At 46.6% G+C, this 17,159-nt stretch overlaps 1 protein-coding gene across 1 annotated transcript in view; it reads right to left on the minus strand.

Annotated features, from left to right (window-relative positions):
* AOPEP (aminopeptidase O (putative)) overlaps window positions 1-17,159 on the minus strand; it is a 1,805,484-nt gene that overhangs the window by 1,568,953 nt on the left and 219,372 nt on the right. Inside the window, exon 3 of the mRNA XM_069625709.1 lies at window positions 10,154-10,320. Within this exon, the coding sequence (XP_069481810.1) occupies window positions 10,154-10,320 (167 nt within the window). The remainder of the gene's footprint in view (window positions 1-10,153; window positions 10,321-17,159) is intronic.

Consider the following 17,159-nt stretch of genomic DNA (forward strand, 5'->3'; position numbering starts at 1 on the left):
AACTTCCTTGTTGGCTCATAGGGGTTCTCAGGTCTTGGCACAGTTTTAGACCACACAGTGCACCCATTACAGGTCACACAATCAGGAACCATTATGTCTCCATACGAAGTTCAATATTCAGCCAGACAAGTATTTTCTGAATGTAGTTTCTTCGTATCAGTGGTTTTTCAATCTTGACTTCACTTTTGTACCCAAGATCTTCCATTTGTCTTAACTTTGCACTGGCTCACAGTTCATTGTGTTATAGTTCAACAAGGTTGTTTGTTCCTTTCACTTTGATTTAACAGGTGCATGTTTTACCTATTCCATTCAGTTCAATGTCTAATATATGCCTTTTTGCTTATTTGCTCTTATTCAGCATTCATTACATGCATCTTTGCTTAGTTCATTTAATTCAGTATTCCAAAAATGCTGCTTGGCTTATTTAACTCAATTCGTTATTTCATAAAAAACACTTTCCTTATTTCTTTCAGTGCAGTGTTAAATGAACTCAACTATGCCTCTTTCATTCAGTTTGGTATTCAATGGATGTAACGTTGTTGTTTAAACACAACTGTGCTTCTTTCAACTTTGCTCTTTTCATTCAGTTCAGTATTCAATTGTTGCAACTTTGTTGCTTTCATTAATTCCGGTATTTAATAAAGACACCTTTGCTTCGTTACATAGACCGCTATTAAAGGTATAGCTTTTGGGAGCAGCCTGGTGTGTTTAAGCGTTATAGACACTTGCACAGATTTCTGTGCTCCTTGTAAAGGCTTCTCCCTCTGTGCAGAAAAGTCTGATCACTGGGTGCTTCAAACAGCCCGCTCCGGCTCTCGTGCGCAGCAGGGCCCTCACTCTTCAGCAGCACCTGCTGCCTGACTTTCTTTCCGTAGGCTCTTCATCCCACACCGTAACTCCAGAGGGACTCCCTGAATCTCCCGTCAGCGTTCCAGAGTCTTGTCCTCCCTCACTCCTGCATGGCTGCTTCTGCTGTGTCTCTCTTTTTCCCGGCTTCCCTCCACTGTACAGCATTCTATTTCATATACACCTTTGGTCCGGTGATGGAATGCAGGTGGTCCTCATTGAAGGCTGCCTGGCCCATTACAAGGACATGCATGACCTCACATCTTCTTCGTCCCAGTACCAAAGTGGTGAGAATACCTGTTGTCTTCTACTCAGTTACTTCTTCCTCGTCTCAGTACTTTTAGGTGTCCCAAGAGGGGCACACAGGGTGACTACGCTATAATAATGCATAACGGTTGGGGAGGGCTAGGCTGGTTATCAAGAGGATAAGGGGGATACCATGTCTCGCCCAAAGGTACCTCACTCCCAGTGCCCAAGAACCATCTGCCCAGGTGATCCTCCCTCGCTTGTCCATCCCCAGGGTCAGGATTCAATAGTGATGGCCTTTCCCTGGCCACCTGCATAGAGGATCGACGGGTAGTGAGAATACCCTCAGGTTTCTCACACTGGTGAAAGTAACCGTGGAGGAGGGAGTGAAGAAGTCAGCTTTTAGTGTAGCTTTTAGCTAAGCAGAAGGTACCCAAGAGAGGGTGGTGGACAGAAGGGGGCTGGCGTAAGAGAAGGAAGACCAGAGTGCAAAGCTGAAGCAAAAAATCAGCAAGAAAGGATCATCAAGGGGGGGATTAAAAGAACCGCAAGATGAGGAGACAGAGAGAAGTCTCAAGGGGAAGCCTGGGACCGGTGAAGGGACAAGGCATTGAGGAGCTGCAGGACAGGCACGTGCCATTCTTGACATTTGTCATGCTTTTTCGAGGATACTGAGCACCTACTGCCACATTTCGTTTTATTTGCTAAATCTACTGGATAAGACTAGGCCGCAGACTTAAAAAAGATTTTCCTCTGAACATTACATGCACCTTCCCAAGAGATACTGATGGATAGTTTTGGTACAACTATCAAGACCAGGACTGAGGTAATTGTATGCACATTATTTGCCCATAAAACAATTGCTTTAGTCCTTATAACCCCATTAAAGATCTGGAAAATATGTTTCACGTCTGAACCTTGCATATTTCTGACAATACCCACCATCAGATACTCTGATTTTCATTTCATTATAGAGGTGTGATTCTGCTTCATAAGATAATGGATCAGTTTAATGTGGCTGATGAACATTATATGCAGGGCCCAGAGTGTGGAAAGACTTTCCATATATGGGCGTCGCCAGCCCCAGTGAACCTGTGTACCAGAGAGTGAATGAGCATGCTCAAAAGAGCCCTTCCACTCTTTTTATTCGTTTATCTTTTATTTCCTTTCCAGTGCAGCTCTGCATGTCTGTCAGTGAAATGGCATCCCTATGAAGTGAGATGGGGATGGAGTCAGATTGGCAAATCTGTTAACATAAACATGTTCTTTCAGCAGGACATCTAGCATTGTTACCGGGCCCTTTGAAGGTCTGACAAGCTTCCTGAATAGTGGCACTAGGGTCGCAAGGCACCCCGGTGCAGATAGTGATGCCCCATACATGCAGGAAGCCAGCTGCCAGCCATGGTCGAGTACATTCGTACAGGGGCAGAAGCTTCATTCTGTAGACATGGTCATTCAGGTTCAATTTATGTGCTGCATAACAGCAACACAACGTAAGGACAGGACCTCGTATGAGGTAAAGGTCAGATTGATAAAACAACCTGCACCAGCTAGTGAGCACTGCTCTATCCTTTAACAGAGCCAGTCATACAAATACCGATGTCCACTGACCAGGAGCAATCTGCGTGCCGTGTCCAGGCATGAAGGGCATTGTGAAATGGTATAAAAGAACTATGGCAAAGAGTCAAGATGGTTCCAGGGGGATAATCATGGGGAGGAATGACAACTTGCTTCTGAAGAAGTTAGATAGATTTGACTCTAAGCTTTAAATGAGTTGTATGGGACTCGCCAGCAGGAATCAGGCTCATGCAAGAGACAATAGAGCAGCTAGAATCCCTGCTGGGGTGCAGAAGGATCAGAAGGGATACAAAATGGGAGGGAACTATCCTGGGGGAGTTGACTTCCTTATGGCATCCTTCTTATGTGGAGGGCTAAGAGGGGAATAATGTGACTCAAAATAGGAATTGCTCTGCTAATCTCTGGAACAGAATGAAAAGGAGAGCCTTCCACAGGCACAGGGCACTTGCTGAAGGTAACTTTCATTGACCCAAAAATCAGATCAGTGCCCCGCCTTGCACCCCCTGCTTCAGGGGCTGGACAATCCAGGGCCATATGTTCCAGAGCTGCGGACATGACAACCCTATTGAAGTTGGTTTCACTTCCAAGGTTAGGGGTCTCTGTCTCAAAATGACCAGAGGACTAATTATCACCTGTATTTATCAAGGGATGGCCCTGTTGCAGATACAACAGAGATGCCCTACAAAGAAGAGGACTGCAGGGACATGTTTGATCCCGACAGCATCAGACATCTCAGGTCTTTGGAGTGGATGTTTTTCCCAAAGGTAGCCGAATATACGAGGGCAAGACTTTATAAGCCCAAACGGAGAGAGACCCTGTGAAGGGGGAATAGGGACCCCGCTCATCCTGAGGCAGGAGGTCTACTGGTGTGTTTGCCAGAGCCATTTCTGCCCCAGAGGTGGGTTGAAGGAGTTGGGAGAGATCCAGTCTCTGTCTCTTACACAGTTGCCCAGATACAACTGCAGAGTGCTACTTTTGATCACACCATACCTGCCACACAACATGTTGGTCAGTGTTTTCTCTCTTGCCATTCGGGACCGCCAAGACCAGCATTAATTGCAGTAAATAACAAATCAGAGTTCATCAGTGAGTGTGGCAGTGAGCACTGAACCCGCAGAACGTCGATCCTGACGCTCATCCAACAAAGAATGTAATTCTGAAATTGACTGTTTGTAGCTCGCCACCATTGCATGATATGGGTGGACCCGCATTTGAAAATGGAGTGAGGCTTCGGTGGCACTTTATGGTTTTATGTCTCTGTAACCTGGACACTGGGGGAGAGCCTGGGGGGAAATTAGCCTAAGGAACCAGCTGAGGCAGAGGGTAAATGGAAGGGTGAAAGGCAACAGAGAGTATGGGTTCATCGGGTGAGGTCAAGAGAGGAGAAGGTGGACCGAGAGGCCAGGAAGAGAAAAGATGGTGGAGAGGAGCATTGAAGTGAATTACAGAGTGTGTATGCAAGGTGCGGTATTGGCTGGTGAAAGTGGTACCAGGGTATGAAAGTACATGTATGGTGAGCTAAGAGAATGACTGGAGTTGCGTGCAAGAGTAGGGTGAGTAAGTGAAGCTGAATGAGAAGGGTGATTGAGAGTGTGAAAGGAGGGTGAAAGATGGAAAGAGGGGCTGAGTGTAGTGGAGAGTGGGAGTGGAGAGTGGAAGGAGGCGAGAATAATGGAGAGCAATAGGAGTAAGTCGTGGAGGTGGAGAGTAGGGAGGGGATTAGCAGTAAATGTGAGATGGAAGAACACTGGAGAGGAAGAGAGAGGGAAAGATGGATGAGAGTTGGAGGAAGGGAAGTGAAAGGAAGGAAAGAATATCAGGGCATGGAGTACAAGAGCATGTGCGGTATGGATAGAGGGAGCCATGGGTGGTTGGAAGGCACCACTTCTTGATATTATTTTTCTTGTGGTACCCGAGATTAGGATGCACCTAGAAACTCCCAGAGGTAGTAGGAGAGATATGGCAGTAATCCAAGTAGCCTTAAGACCCTCATCACTAGCCAGCGTTTAGATTATGGGGGTTACTGACCTCTAGTGACCCCATTGGGATTGAGGGAAGTCTCAGGTAGGGTGGATCAGGCGGGGGGGGGGATGAGAGAGAGAGAGAGAGCGAGCGAGAGAGAGAGAGAGACAGAGAGAGATAGAGAGCGAGAGCGAGAGAGAGAGAGACACACCTCAGTTGGATCCCATTAAAACAGTTCATAAAAACTCTTAAACGTTCTTCGGAAGTTGGTGTGTTCTTGAGGGCATTGTGACATTAGATACATTATTGGATCTAGAAGCTCAGTTTTAAAAAATGATGGACCTTGTAGAGCAAACTCAGGGTACTGGTCGATATGGCAACGCTGGCAGAGTGGGGACAGAGAGGGGTGTGCTTCTTAGGAAGCGTAAATTGGTGGACTTTCTCTACCTGAATGAGGAGTTTGCTGTTCAAAATTCATATCTAAACTGGGTGATCTGACATTCTATGAGACAGAATATGAAGTTCAAACACTGCTATTTCAAAAATACCTTTGCCAGTGAAATGCAGTTATTTGTGGGGACGTAACCAGTGCTGCATAAGGAACGTGCCTCCATTCTAAACATTTTCCTAGCAAGGGTTTTTAAAGGGACCAGCCTTTCAAGAGCCTCTTTCATATTGGGAGTACAGATAGCAGGACAGTATCCCCACTCATTTGTGGTGGTCGGCCATTTCAAAATGAACACAGCCAAGCAGCCAGCCATCTCTTCAGGTGAACAAATGAAGAAATATGTAACTGCTTAAAACGGTTGCTATTTGGCCTCAGAATGGCAATCCTTTAAAGAAGTTTGTGCACACTTTATGGGGATGGTTGGATACTGCAGACTAGAGTGGGATTTCCGTTGGAAATTTGAGAGAATCTGATGTAGATGAGATGGCCCTCCGCTATCAGAATGTCCTCAGAAGTGGACTGGCTATTAGGAACAGAAGTAGAGGCACTTGCGCAGGTTTCATCATGCAAGGATAGCTTTCTGAGGAATATATTCCAGGTGCACTGGAAGGTAAAGAACAGACTGGTCATAAGCTTCAGCGAACTGAACGGTTGGCTGGTATACAGACAATTCAAGATTAAAGGGATCTATATGCTCAGAGTAATTCGGAGGAGAGGTGTTCCCTTGGTGAGACTAGGCCATGAAGATGATCCTCTGACAGTACCAACTTTCTATCTGACCAGAAAGTTTGAAAGGTCATCTGGAAGAGGGAGATCTGGGAGCTTCAGTGTCTGCCTTTCGAACTCTCGCAAGAATGTTAGTGTTTCAGCAAACTACTGAAGCCAGTGGTGGCAGTGATCAGAAAGGAGGTTATCAGAGTGTTAATTCACATGGATGACATGGCACAAGAAGCACATTCCCGAACAGAGCAGGTGGTTTGGGTTGCAAGATTGTAGCAAGATCTGTGTTTGCTTATATGATCCCAGTCAAAAGACTGCAATCCTTGGCAGACACAACAAAGTTGACACTGGAGTTCCCAATGCAGAAAGTGTCATTGATAAAGAAAAAACTAAGGTCGGCCGTCCTTTGCAAACAGATCTCACTCTGAGAACTGGAGAGAAAAATGGGTCTACTAGCATGCCCGATACAGGCTGTTTTTCAAGGGCCACTGCATTACAGGGATCTGCAGACACTCGTGATTTGGCATTACCAGATGTCTACCATATCATGAGATAGTGAATCTGGATATGAAAGGCTTGAAATAGCTGAACTGGTGGCTGCACACAGGGAAGCTTGGAACTGATGAGCCATATTTGGGGATGTTCGGGATGTGGCTATGGAGTCGGATGCCAGCAGGACTGGCTGGAGAACCAGTTGTGGCTGAACTGCAACAGGAGGATGGAGTATTCACATAGATTGTTTCAAGTTTCTAGCCGGATCCTTTAACCATAAAATCCTTCTTAAAAGACAAAGGGAATTTTTGCAACTTACTGACATGTTGGCGGTGAGCTATATCAATCACCTGTGTGGCACCAAATTAAGAATGCTAGCTGAATGATAAAAGCATTTTTTGTGTTGCTGGCTATAAAGGAATAATTCAGTCACAGCAGGATAACTTCCAGTAGCTGCCAGATTGGAACTCCTGATACATCTCTATCACTCCTTTCCTGGGCAAACTCTTGGAGAAGTTGGCTATCTCTCAGCTTACCCCCCCACACTGAATCTGTTGGTTGTCTCCATGACCATCAGTCTGGCTTTAGAGAATCCAGAGGCACGGAAACTGCACTTCTGAACCTACGAAGACCTGCTCTCAAAGCTTGACTCTAACTCTCCCTCGGTCCTCATTCTTCTTGGCCTCTCCTCTGCTTTCGATACGGTAAACCCCAACATCCTGATCTCCAGTCTCTGTGATACCCTGGGCATCAAAGATCAGGCCCTGGCGTGGCTAGCGTCCTTTCCCTCTGACCGTCCTTCCTATGTGGAACATGGGTCCTTTCTCTCCGATATCACTCTCTCTACTTGTGGTGTCCCCTAGGGATCTAATCTTTCCCCCTGGCCTTTCAATATCTACATGGCCCCTTTGGCCCACAAGATCTCTACATTCATCTCCAACTTTTAGTGTTATGCGGATGACACAGCTTTTTCAGGCTACCCTTGGCCTCTTCCTCCTCCTCGCTCATTCCTGACTGTCTGTCCGCAATTGAGGCCTGGTGTGCTGCTAATGATCTCTGCCTTAAGACAGAAATTATCCTCATTGGGACCCCTGCTCCTGCTTTTCCATTCTCACTCTGGTCGGCCCCCCTTGGTCCTGCGCCCCCACCCATCAGTGAGGCAAAACATTCAACTCACTTTCGCCTTCCCTTCTCTCATCTCGGACATCTCCAAAAAGTCCCACTACCAGCTGCACCTCCTCAGAGGTATTCTACATGTTCTCACTTCCCCCAGAGGCTCACAGTCTCCAGAGCCCTGGTTCTCTCCAGATTGAACTACTACAACAGTCTCTTTCTGAATCTTCCTACTTTTACTCTCCGACCTCTTCAACTTATCCAGAATGGAACCGCAAGAATTATCCTTGGCCTCAAGTCGAGGGACCACATCTCTCTGGCGCGGAAATCCCTCCACTGGCTCCCCGTGTCTGCAAGGATCAAGTTCAAGTCACTCTGCATAGTCGTCAATGCTTTCTGGGTCCTGGGGGCCGCACTATCGACAACGCTCTCTTCCTAAATACTCTCCCTCTAGAGCCCTCCCCTCAGCCTCCTCCAACGCTCTGCGGGCGAACCGCTTTACCAAACAGAGATTTGGGGGTAGATCTTTATCCTCTGAAGGTGCCTCCCCCTGGACCTCCTTAAATTCTGGAAACTCCTCAAGACCTTCCTCTTCGCTTCATCTTTCTCTCTCCCTCTCTCCTGCTAACCTCCTCTTCTGCTCCCCTCCTCCTTCCCAACATACTCAGTTTTCTCTGACTGGTCGCCTGGAGCACATCCAGAGCCTCACAGGTACCATGCTCCCCCGTCAGTCCTGCCCTTGCCTCCAGGCCTCTGCACTCTGCTTGGCACTACTGCACTCAGAATATGTTCCATGAGAGGGGCAACGTGTCTGCTCTTAACCCAGGCCCCTGCTGGACTGGGTGCACTTGTTACCCTCCCCCTCGCTCGCACTTCCTGTCTGCGCACTTGCACAACCTTGAATGTACTAGGAATAGCAAGATTGTTTGTCCTGTCCTCCCTCTCGTCTCCCCTCCCTAGCCTGGTTGCGCCTGAGACACTTGCACACATAGGCGTATTAGTGATGACCAAGCACCAAACAATCTGAAATGTCGCCAGGCCTAGTACGGTACTTTATTGTTCTGTATGTCCCTGCCCCCCTCTCTCCCCACTCTTTATCAAGCACTTGCACTATCTGACAAGTCGTTAGGCATAGTACGCTAGTTTATTGATTGTATTCTCTTTTCCTTCTACCCCCCCCCCCCTTTCTCTCATGCCTTCCTGTCATGCACGTGCACTAGTAGAAATGCCTCAGGCCTAGTATGCTAGTTATTGTTGTTAGATCATTCGGAAACTTCAAGGCCTAAGAATGACGACTCGATTCCCTCGTTCCCTTCCCGCTTTGAAGCACTTCACTTGTGTATAAGCGCTTCACAAATAAACGATTACAATTACAATTCCATACGGGACTCAATCAATTATTTGCTGGATGTTCTGTCTCTTTCTCTGCATTCGGTGTGGAGACCCCTTTGGAAAGACTTCTTTGTGTCCACACTCAATGCTCAATTGCCCCGCTACTTCCTCTGGGGGCTGAACCCAGGAGCAGAATGGATTGATGTGTGCAGTTCGGGCACGGTGAAGGCCTTCCCTCCATTCTCAATGGTCGGAAAACACTGAAGAGGGTGAGGAGGGGCAAATGTCCATTATTTTGATGGTTTAGTGGTAGACGCTGCAAGCATGGTTTCAAGATCAACTGGATCTTTCTACCGATTTCCAGTGGATTACTAACAGGATTCCAATATTGCTGCTAATAGACCCAATGGGATGGACCCCTGGATCTGCTTGCATGCATGATTTTGGGGCTGGGTGCAGAATTCCAGCAATTTCGGAGTCAACTGTGAGACTCAGCTGCCAGTTGCAAGAGCTACTGAGCGGCCTGGGAGATTTGCAGTAGGTTGGTGTATGGAAAGGCCGCTTCATCGCCTTCTGTAGAAGTGCTGGACTTCCTGGCTTTTCTCTCACAGGGAGGCAAAGAATTCCGGACGCTTGGAGCAGGGGCTTCTCGCTCACAGTGGGCACCAGGGTGCTGCCCTCCCTAATTTTCAGGACCTCATTAGTCCCGAAAACTAACCTAGCAAAAGCAAAATGATTTTGCATTACATAAAGTATCTTTTAATGCATTTCTATGTATTGTGTGTCTTATGGAGGTGTGTGTGTGTCTTATGGAGGTGTGTGTGTGTGTGTCTTATGGAGGTGTGTGTGTGTGTGTGTCTGTGTCTTATGGAGGTGTGTGTGTCTGTGTCTTATGGAGGTGTGTGTGTGTGTGTCTTATGGAGGTGTGTGTGTGTCTTATGGAGGTGTGTGTGTGTGTGTCTTATGGAGGTGTGTGTGTGTCTTATGGAGGTGTGTGTGTCTTATGGAGGTGTGTGTGTCTTATGGAGGTGTGTGTGTGTCTTATGGAGGTGTGTGTGTGTGTGTCTGTGTGTGTGTGTGTGTCTGTGTGTCTGTCTGTGTGTGTGTGTGTGTGTGTGTGTGTGTGTAAAAGAGAGAGAGAGAGATTGTTTGCAAGTGTTGAATAAATGCGTGATGCTAGCAGTGCAATCTACCAAAGATGGCTCTCCAATAAAGTCAGAAGTATTGACATTTGTGCGCAAACACATTTGCTCAGTATATATACTAGACAATCAGGGACAATCCCATTAGATTATACAGCAACAATTGTCCCAATTGATGCCAGGTGCGCGCAAGGTTAGTTTGCAGAAGTCTCTCTGCGTTTGGAGTTTTTCCAACGCGTCACGTTTCCTTGGAAGAAATAAAAAGCATTCTCACCTTCCTGACAGGGCTCTGGTTCCGCGACATTTTCTCCGCTCATCAACACAACAAAGCCTGCTGCAGCTCTGATGGTAGCCTGCCACGTTGACATCGCAACTGGAGGCTCTTGGCATGGAAACAGGGCCCGGTTGTTTATATTGGACCCTATGGTGTAGACACAAGGCCTGAAAAGAAAGGGCAACATTGATCAAATTGGGGATTTCAATTTACAGTCTTAAATTCTGTAAATTCTCGCAGCAACCAAATACATTCTACTCATTGACACGAGATCTTCCTGTTTTTGATGTAGAAGTCCATTTATTAACAAAATAAAATGCCATTTTTTGCGCCACTTATATAAACAAAGAGGTTGAACAGTCTTATTGCAGCAGTAGTAGTAGCAGCACAAGAAATTGTTTACGTGCAAACCTACACCAAAGAAACCTCTGTCAGGTCCCTTAAAGTAAATACAACAATACAATCACAAAACAAAATGGAGCACTGCAAATCTCATGATCGTATATCAAAATAAATAAGAATTTCAGGATAAAATCAAACCACTGAAAACGACATTAGATTAGACAGCCGGACTATTTCAATCTCTTTAAATTTCACCAGCGATGTGCACCCCCTAATGCTCGGAGAAAGCGGGTGTTCAAAATGCAAGCCCCTTTCACCCTAAGGTATTTGCCATTCATTTGCGTGTTTCAATAGCTACTTTTGTTTAACTTGGCTACTACTGTACTTAAATGCAATGGCCGGCCAGGCAGGTACCATTCCACGTAGATGGTCATATATAATGGGGCAGCACCATTAAGCAGTTTCCATATCTGAACCAAAACTATGGAATTCATTTGGTCCTCCATGAAAATCCAGCCCAGAGACATTTCTTCAGAAGACAAATAGTGTGGAATGCATGGTTTGGGGCTGCATGCAATTTAGCCAGAGATATGTTGCACATGCCCAGAAATACCAACATGTAGAACTGTAATCCGGGCATCACAACAACAGTGGCGTGTCCAGACTTTTTTAACTGGGGTGGCCCAAGTGGGGCACTGATTTATGCAGGTCATGAAGTATGAACGCAGTGAGATGATTATCATAGTTTAGGATAATGGGGTGGCCAATCAGATTCCAGAGGTAGCATGGGCCACCCAAGGCCACTCGCAGGACACGCCTATGCACAACAGCCTAAACAAGTAGAGCATGATGGCCTGCGCACAGCAAGAGGCACGCCCTCCTGATTTCGAAGAAAGGATAGTGGGCTACCTTTATTACTGCCTCGACCTCAGGAGGAAATTAAATTGGCAGTCAAATGTAACACACATCATCCTAGTGGTTCCACAGGGACAGGGGGCTAGCCATGGATGATGGGGCCAGTGGAAGGAAAAAATACCTGGGAGGGTACAGCCCAGAAGCAGGACCTCTGTCTTATGCCAACTAAGGGAATGCCAGCTGTGCTGCAACCACCGCCACTGGCACTCCACCACTTGCAGAGGCTCCCTGGAATCACTGTGCAGGCTGATCAGGATTCTGGCGCCATCAGCATTCAAATGACATAGGGGAATACATTACTCCACCACCGGGGCCGAGGGAACCATACAGGACCCTTTGTTTCATTTTACTGCGCTAGGTGGGGATATAGTGTGTCAGGTGTGAATGGGAGCTTGTGTAAAGATGGCGACAGGCCAGCCCTACCTGTGAATGTAGAATAAGGATCAGGAGACGGGATGTGGGTGCTACAGGGAACTTGCCCTGTGCATAGAATACCTATAAAGTGATGGTGTGTCTCCACCTGGCATGAAATAAGGAGCAAACTCCCTTGCAAAAAGTAAGATAACGTGCAAACAAACACTAAGCAATTCAACTGGGAAACAATACACAAGAAAAGGGATTTAAAATCCCTAAAGAGGTTATTTGTAGTTTTTGTTATCTTCCTCCAAACCGTTTGCTTGAATTAATGGTGAACACAACCAGTAATATGAGCACTACATTTTCACAGCGCTAGCTGGCATATGCAATAAGTACACCACAACATAAACTTTACAATATGATTAAGAAAAACTGGAGTCAATAAATATCTAAGAGTTATATCGTTTTAAATATGGTGAGGTCTAAGCACTTCAATGACAGCATAAACGGTGCTACCACAATATACCAACATGTATATTAATGATGGATAAGACAGGAAACTTTGCTTTCTTCATTTCAGTCCCCTTATTTTTACTTGAGTTCCCAAGGAACGCTCCACTGGTTAAAATCCTCGGCAACTTTACATGTCAAAGGGGCTCTGGCCCTTGCTTCCTTTCCAATGTTCTTTACTGATTACAGAATCAATATCATAAAAGCCCTACACCAAAAAGCCTGCATGCACTCCATGGCATGCTCTGTCTGCCAAAAGCAACAACATAAAATTCAGCAGGAAACCCCAAAATGAAAAAATAAATAAAAGTAGGCGTATCTCCCGAGATAACTACCAGGTTGGGTACTGGTCGGCTTCCTTCAAATGAGTCTCCTTTCTCGATGGCGATTCGGGCTCTGGTTGATGGTTGATGGTTGAGGAGGTCGTAGGGGCTGGGGAAGCTTCTTTTCTGTTTATTTTGGGGTGATGGCGCCTCTGGCTGATCGTGTTGGGTGGCCTATGCATCACATTAATGGAACCGCCCTGGGTGCAGGAGAAAAAGGGTCTCATGTGGGCCTGTCTGTGAGTGGCTGGCTGGCTCTTCCGTATTTTTCTCCTTTATCTCACTACGGGATGGCTGTTAGAGATAAGGGGGACCAGGGGTAGAGGGCCCATGTGTCGAGATGAGATGACACAGACAGACAGACGAAGTGCCTGTCTGTCTGTCTGTCTCTCTCTCTCTCTGTCTCCCCCCTCTCCCTCTCTCCTGCTCATTCTATTTGATTAACCCCTGGTGTGTGTCTTTATTTCTAGGTTTTCCCTTAAGGGACAAGCATGCAGCCCCTTCTAGATGGGCCCCATTTAGGCCATGGCCAAAATATGTGTATAGTTACCTCATTTGATGAAGTCCCTTGCCTCGTGCTGGGGAAATCCGGTGGGATGCGCAAGTAGGTTGGTGCCTCACTAAGTTAGCCAGATGGTCCTGGGGTGGTACGGGCAGGATCGTCCCGTCCTCTCGACAGTCCCCATCTCAGGGCAGAGATCAGACACATTGCTACCACAAACACACCTGCCCATTTAAGCTGCAGGCTCGGACCCACTCAAACAGGCGCAGAAATTGCATATAAGCCAACAAAGGGAAATAGAGAAGTGAATTACCAGCCACCAATCCACCGCACAAAACCTCCAATCTCTGGTGACAACCAGAGAATGGGCTCACCAAGAGGAGGGACTAGCCATTCCCAAGTCCCACATCAGAAATGGAAGCCATCCACAGTTCAGGAGCCCACCAGTTAATCCCTACAGTAGACTGCAGCTGCTTGAAGAGAGGCAGCCAAGTTTCCCCACCCCAGAGAGAGAGGCTGGTAGGCAGGGCCAGGGTGTGGCAGACAGAGAGGACAACCTAAAAGCTGTTCCAGAAGCCAAACCCATATTCCACATCTGGGCTGTGCGCAATATCCAGGGATGGTGCCCGGCAGGCAATCCCCAACAAGTTAAAACACCATAGACCCCTTTCATCAGACAGGACCTGGAAGGTGGGGCCAAAGACCTATAAAAGCCCACATGCTCAGTTTGGAAGTGCGGCTGATTGGAGTGGGGGCTGAAAACCAGTTTGTGGAGACAGGAGCTTGTTGGAAAAGGTTGGATGATAGAGCTAGAGATTGAGCAAGACCCATGAGACTGGAAAAGAGGTCCAGTTGGCCAGACCAAGGACTCAAGGAAGCAGGCGCAAGAGGTGAGGAGAAAGAGTGGAGGCCAAAGACGTTGACCTTACTGAAAAAGGTGGTGGTGCTCAGAGTCGTGGATGAAGAGGGAGAGATCTGGACACCATTGAGCTGGAATTAGAGGGAAAGAAGGTGGTGTCCCAAAGGGTGATGGGGAGATTGGAATAAGCTAGAAGAGTGATGCCAGCCGGTGTGAAGGAGTAGAGGGTGTACCAGTAAGAATGAGGATGGTGCGAAGAGGAGGGAAGAAGGGGCCTAAAGGGGTCACGGAGGCATAAAGATGTTTAAGGCTTAGAATAGAGAGGGAAGGAGTGTTGCTTAGAGAAGTGAAAAAAGTACCCAAAGGGGTGAAGTAGATGAGAGGGATAAAAGACTTGCAAAGTAGTAACAGCAGTAGCCAATGAGTTGAAGAAGGTGGGAGAGAGAGGCGAGAGGTTTTTGAGTCTAGTGCCCAAAGATAAAGAGGAGATAGAGAAGGTAGAGACTTCAAAATTAAAGACTGGGAGAGGAAAGTTAACCAAAGGGGTGAAGAAAGTGATAAAGGGAGTGGGGAGTGTAAAGAAGAGGATACAGGGCAGAGATGGTTGAGAGAGAACTGGAAGAGAGAGGGGGAGTTTGTAGAAATATTGATGGGGAGATGGGCACCTTGAATCGAGAAATAGGACAGGGAAGCTGAGCTGGTGTTCAACAAAATGGGGTGAATACAAACGCAGGATGCTGGCAGAAAGTAGGGCATAAGAAGGTACCTACTGAACCTAGAGCAGAACCCTTCAAGGAGGGGCAGAATAGAAGACCACCCGCTCATCCTGCCAGGCTCCTCTGGCACACATCCATGAGGTGGCTACATTTCCTTTGCTTTGGGAGGGCAATGCTTTCACCGAGAAAACATGTCTAAGGCACAGACAGCGGGGATCCCAGAGCAAGGCAACCAACAGCAGGCTAGTAAGACCAGGTCACATGAAGAGAAGGATAAAGAAAGGGAAGATGTCCCCATGAAGCCAGTAAACTCCTGGACTCATAAAACCCCAGAATAAAGCAAGTCCTGAAAAGAGGGACTTTGTTGTGAGACTTTTCTCTTGTTGCAAAACCTTTTCCAGGGAAAGTATTCATCTGAGGCTAGAGTGCAGGACTTTTTGAAATGTTCATTTCCAGCAAACCTTTAGTTGGTCAAAGCCATCAAACTAATACTGAGATTTCTGTTGTGATTTATTCCTACCCCGTTCTAACGCACACTGTAAACGTTCCCCATTACATTGCTCAACATGTAAATGTGCGTTTAACTGGACATTTGATCCTAGTGACATGGAACATGGCATTTACTTCCATAATAATTATAAACACTTAAAAACGTTGCTTTTCTCCTACTGCACCTATCTGACATACTCTACCTTCCTGTCTCCGTCTTGCTACTTATCCATGTAACTGGCGCCTAGATGTCTCGGGGCTAAGTGCGCTATTTATAAATGCAAAAATAAATTCAATAAATTAAATAAATAGAGTACTTGGGGACATTGAAGCCATAATAATGAGCTGGATTTAACGGCTCTTCTTTATTATGGCCACAATCATACTGGTAAAGATGGTCTTTATGCAGAGGCGTAGATAAGAGAAGCCATACAGTTCCTGGATGTTGAAATAAGAGCAAATGCTTTAAAACTGAGCACCAGAGTTTTCCGTAAACCCACGGATCGCAACTCGCTCTTAGAGTACTCCAGCTTTCACCCAAAGAGTTTACCAGACAACCTACCCTTTGGACAATTCTTGCGGTATCAAAGAAATTGCTCCACCCTTGCAGAATATGACGTACAGTCACAAGTTCTTAAAGAACGTCTTCAAGAGAGGGGATACCTGAAAAAACTCATTAGGCAAGCAAGAAAACGAGCTCGTAATATCCCTCGTGACATAACCTTACAACAGAAAACACGACCAGAAGGAACCAGACAATCACAGCGGTTTTCGGCTACGCCAGCAAAATAAACATCATAAAAAAGAAATTCTCAAATTATGGCCAATTCTTAATGTTGGTCCAGTAGATCTGCCCACCCCAAGGTTCGCCATTAAGAAGAGAAAGAACCTTCATGATATACTGGTACATTCCTATCAAACACCAGACACTGAGACACAACAGACCACACAGTGGGACACTGCACCGCCCATGGGACACTCCCCATGTGGCCACTGTAATGTTTGTAACCTCACCTCACAGACTCACACACTAGAACTGGGTTTAACTACCCCATGGGAGACAGAACTCCCTCACTAAATGCAACACCCCTAGTGTTATTTACCTAATCCAGTGTCTTATGTATGTGGGGATGACTTGTAGACCCATCAAAAAGTCAATACAGGAGCATGTGTCCGGCATTAGGACTAAACGGGAGAATGCACCCCTCGTAGCACACTTTGTCCAAAAAGGACATAATGCACATGAGCTCCAATGGAACATCATAGAAAGAGTCAAATGTCCTAGGAGAGTGGGAGATATAGCAAGCATGCTTTTGAGAAGGGATAGAATTGGATATTTCGCTTCAGGACCAACAAGAAGGGCCTGAACTAGTCCATTCCGTGGAAGACTCTTGCAGTAGCGGATTGACACAGGGTTAACTTCTGGCACTTATAGACACACCACAGACACTTTTTTCCACTGAGCGAGTTGATTTATATTTCACTATCCTCGCCAGGACAGTCAGAGAGGAATTGCCATAGCATTTCGTGCTGGACTGCCCATGTGGGCGGGACAAAGACTGATATGCAAATGGTTATTTCCCATCTGTGAAAGGTACAGTGAGCAAAAAGCAGATGGCTGCAAACTTTCAAAGTGGTTAAAAACCACTGAACAGGTTACCAGGCCGTGTTCTTTCGAGAGAGTGGCGCCTGCTACCTTTTTTGTATCCTCGCCAGGATGGGCACTTTCCTGTACATTAGGGGTGGACTATTAGAATGAGCACAGAATGTCTTGCCTTACCTTAATAGGAAGCCTATCTATCAAGCCGTATCATATACTGAGCTACAACCAGAGACCCAGTCACCCTTTTTTTCCCCCTCCCTCCCCCTTCCCTCCTGGGTTTGCCACGTTACTGGGCAATTTTCCCCAGCTGGGTATTTAGACTTCCCTAGATTAATTCAGCTAGTACATGGGGATATGGTCCCACCTTCCCCTTCCCTGCCCCCTGTATGA

This window comes from Ambystoma mexicanum, chromosome 6p, assembly GCF_040938575.1.
Source record: "Ambystoma mexicanum isolate Mex_15411 chromosome 6p, UKY_AmexF1_1, whole genome shotgun sequence".
NCBI lineage: Eukaryota > Metazoa > Chordata > Amphibia > Caudata > Ambystomatidae > Ambystoma > Ambystoma mexicanum.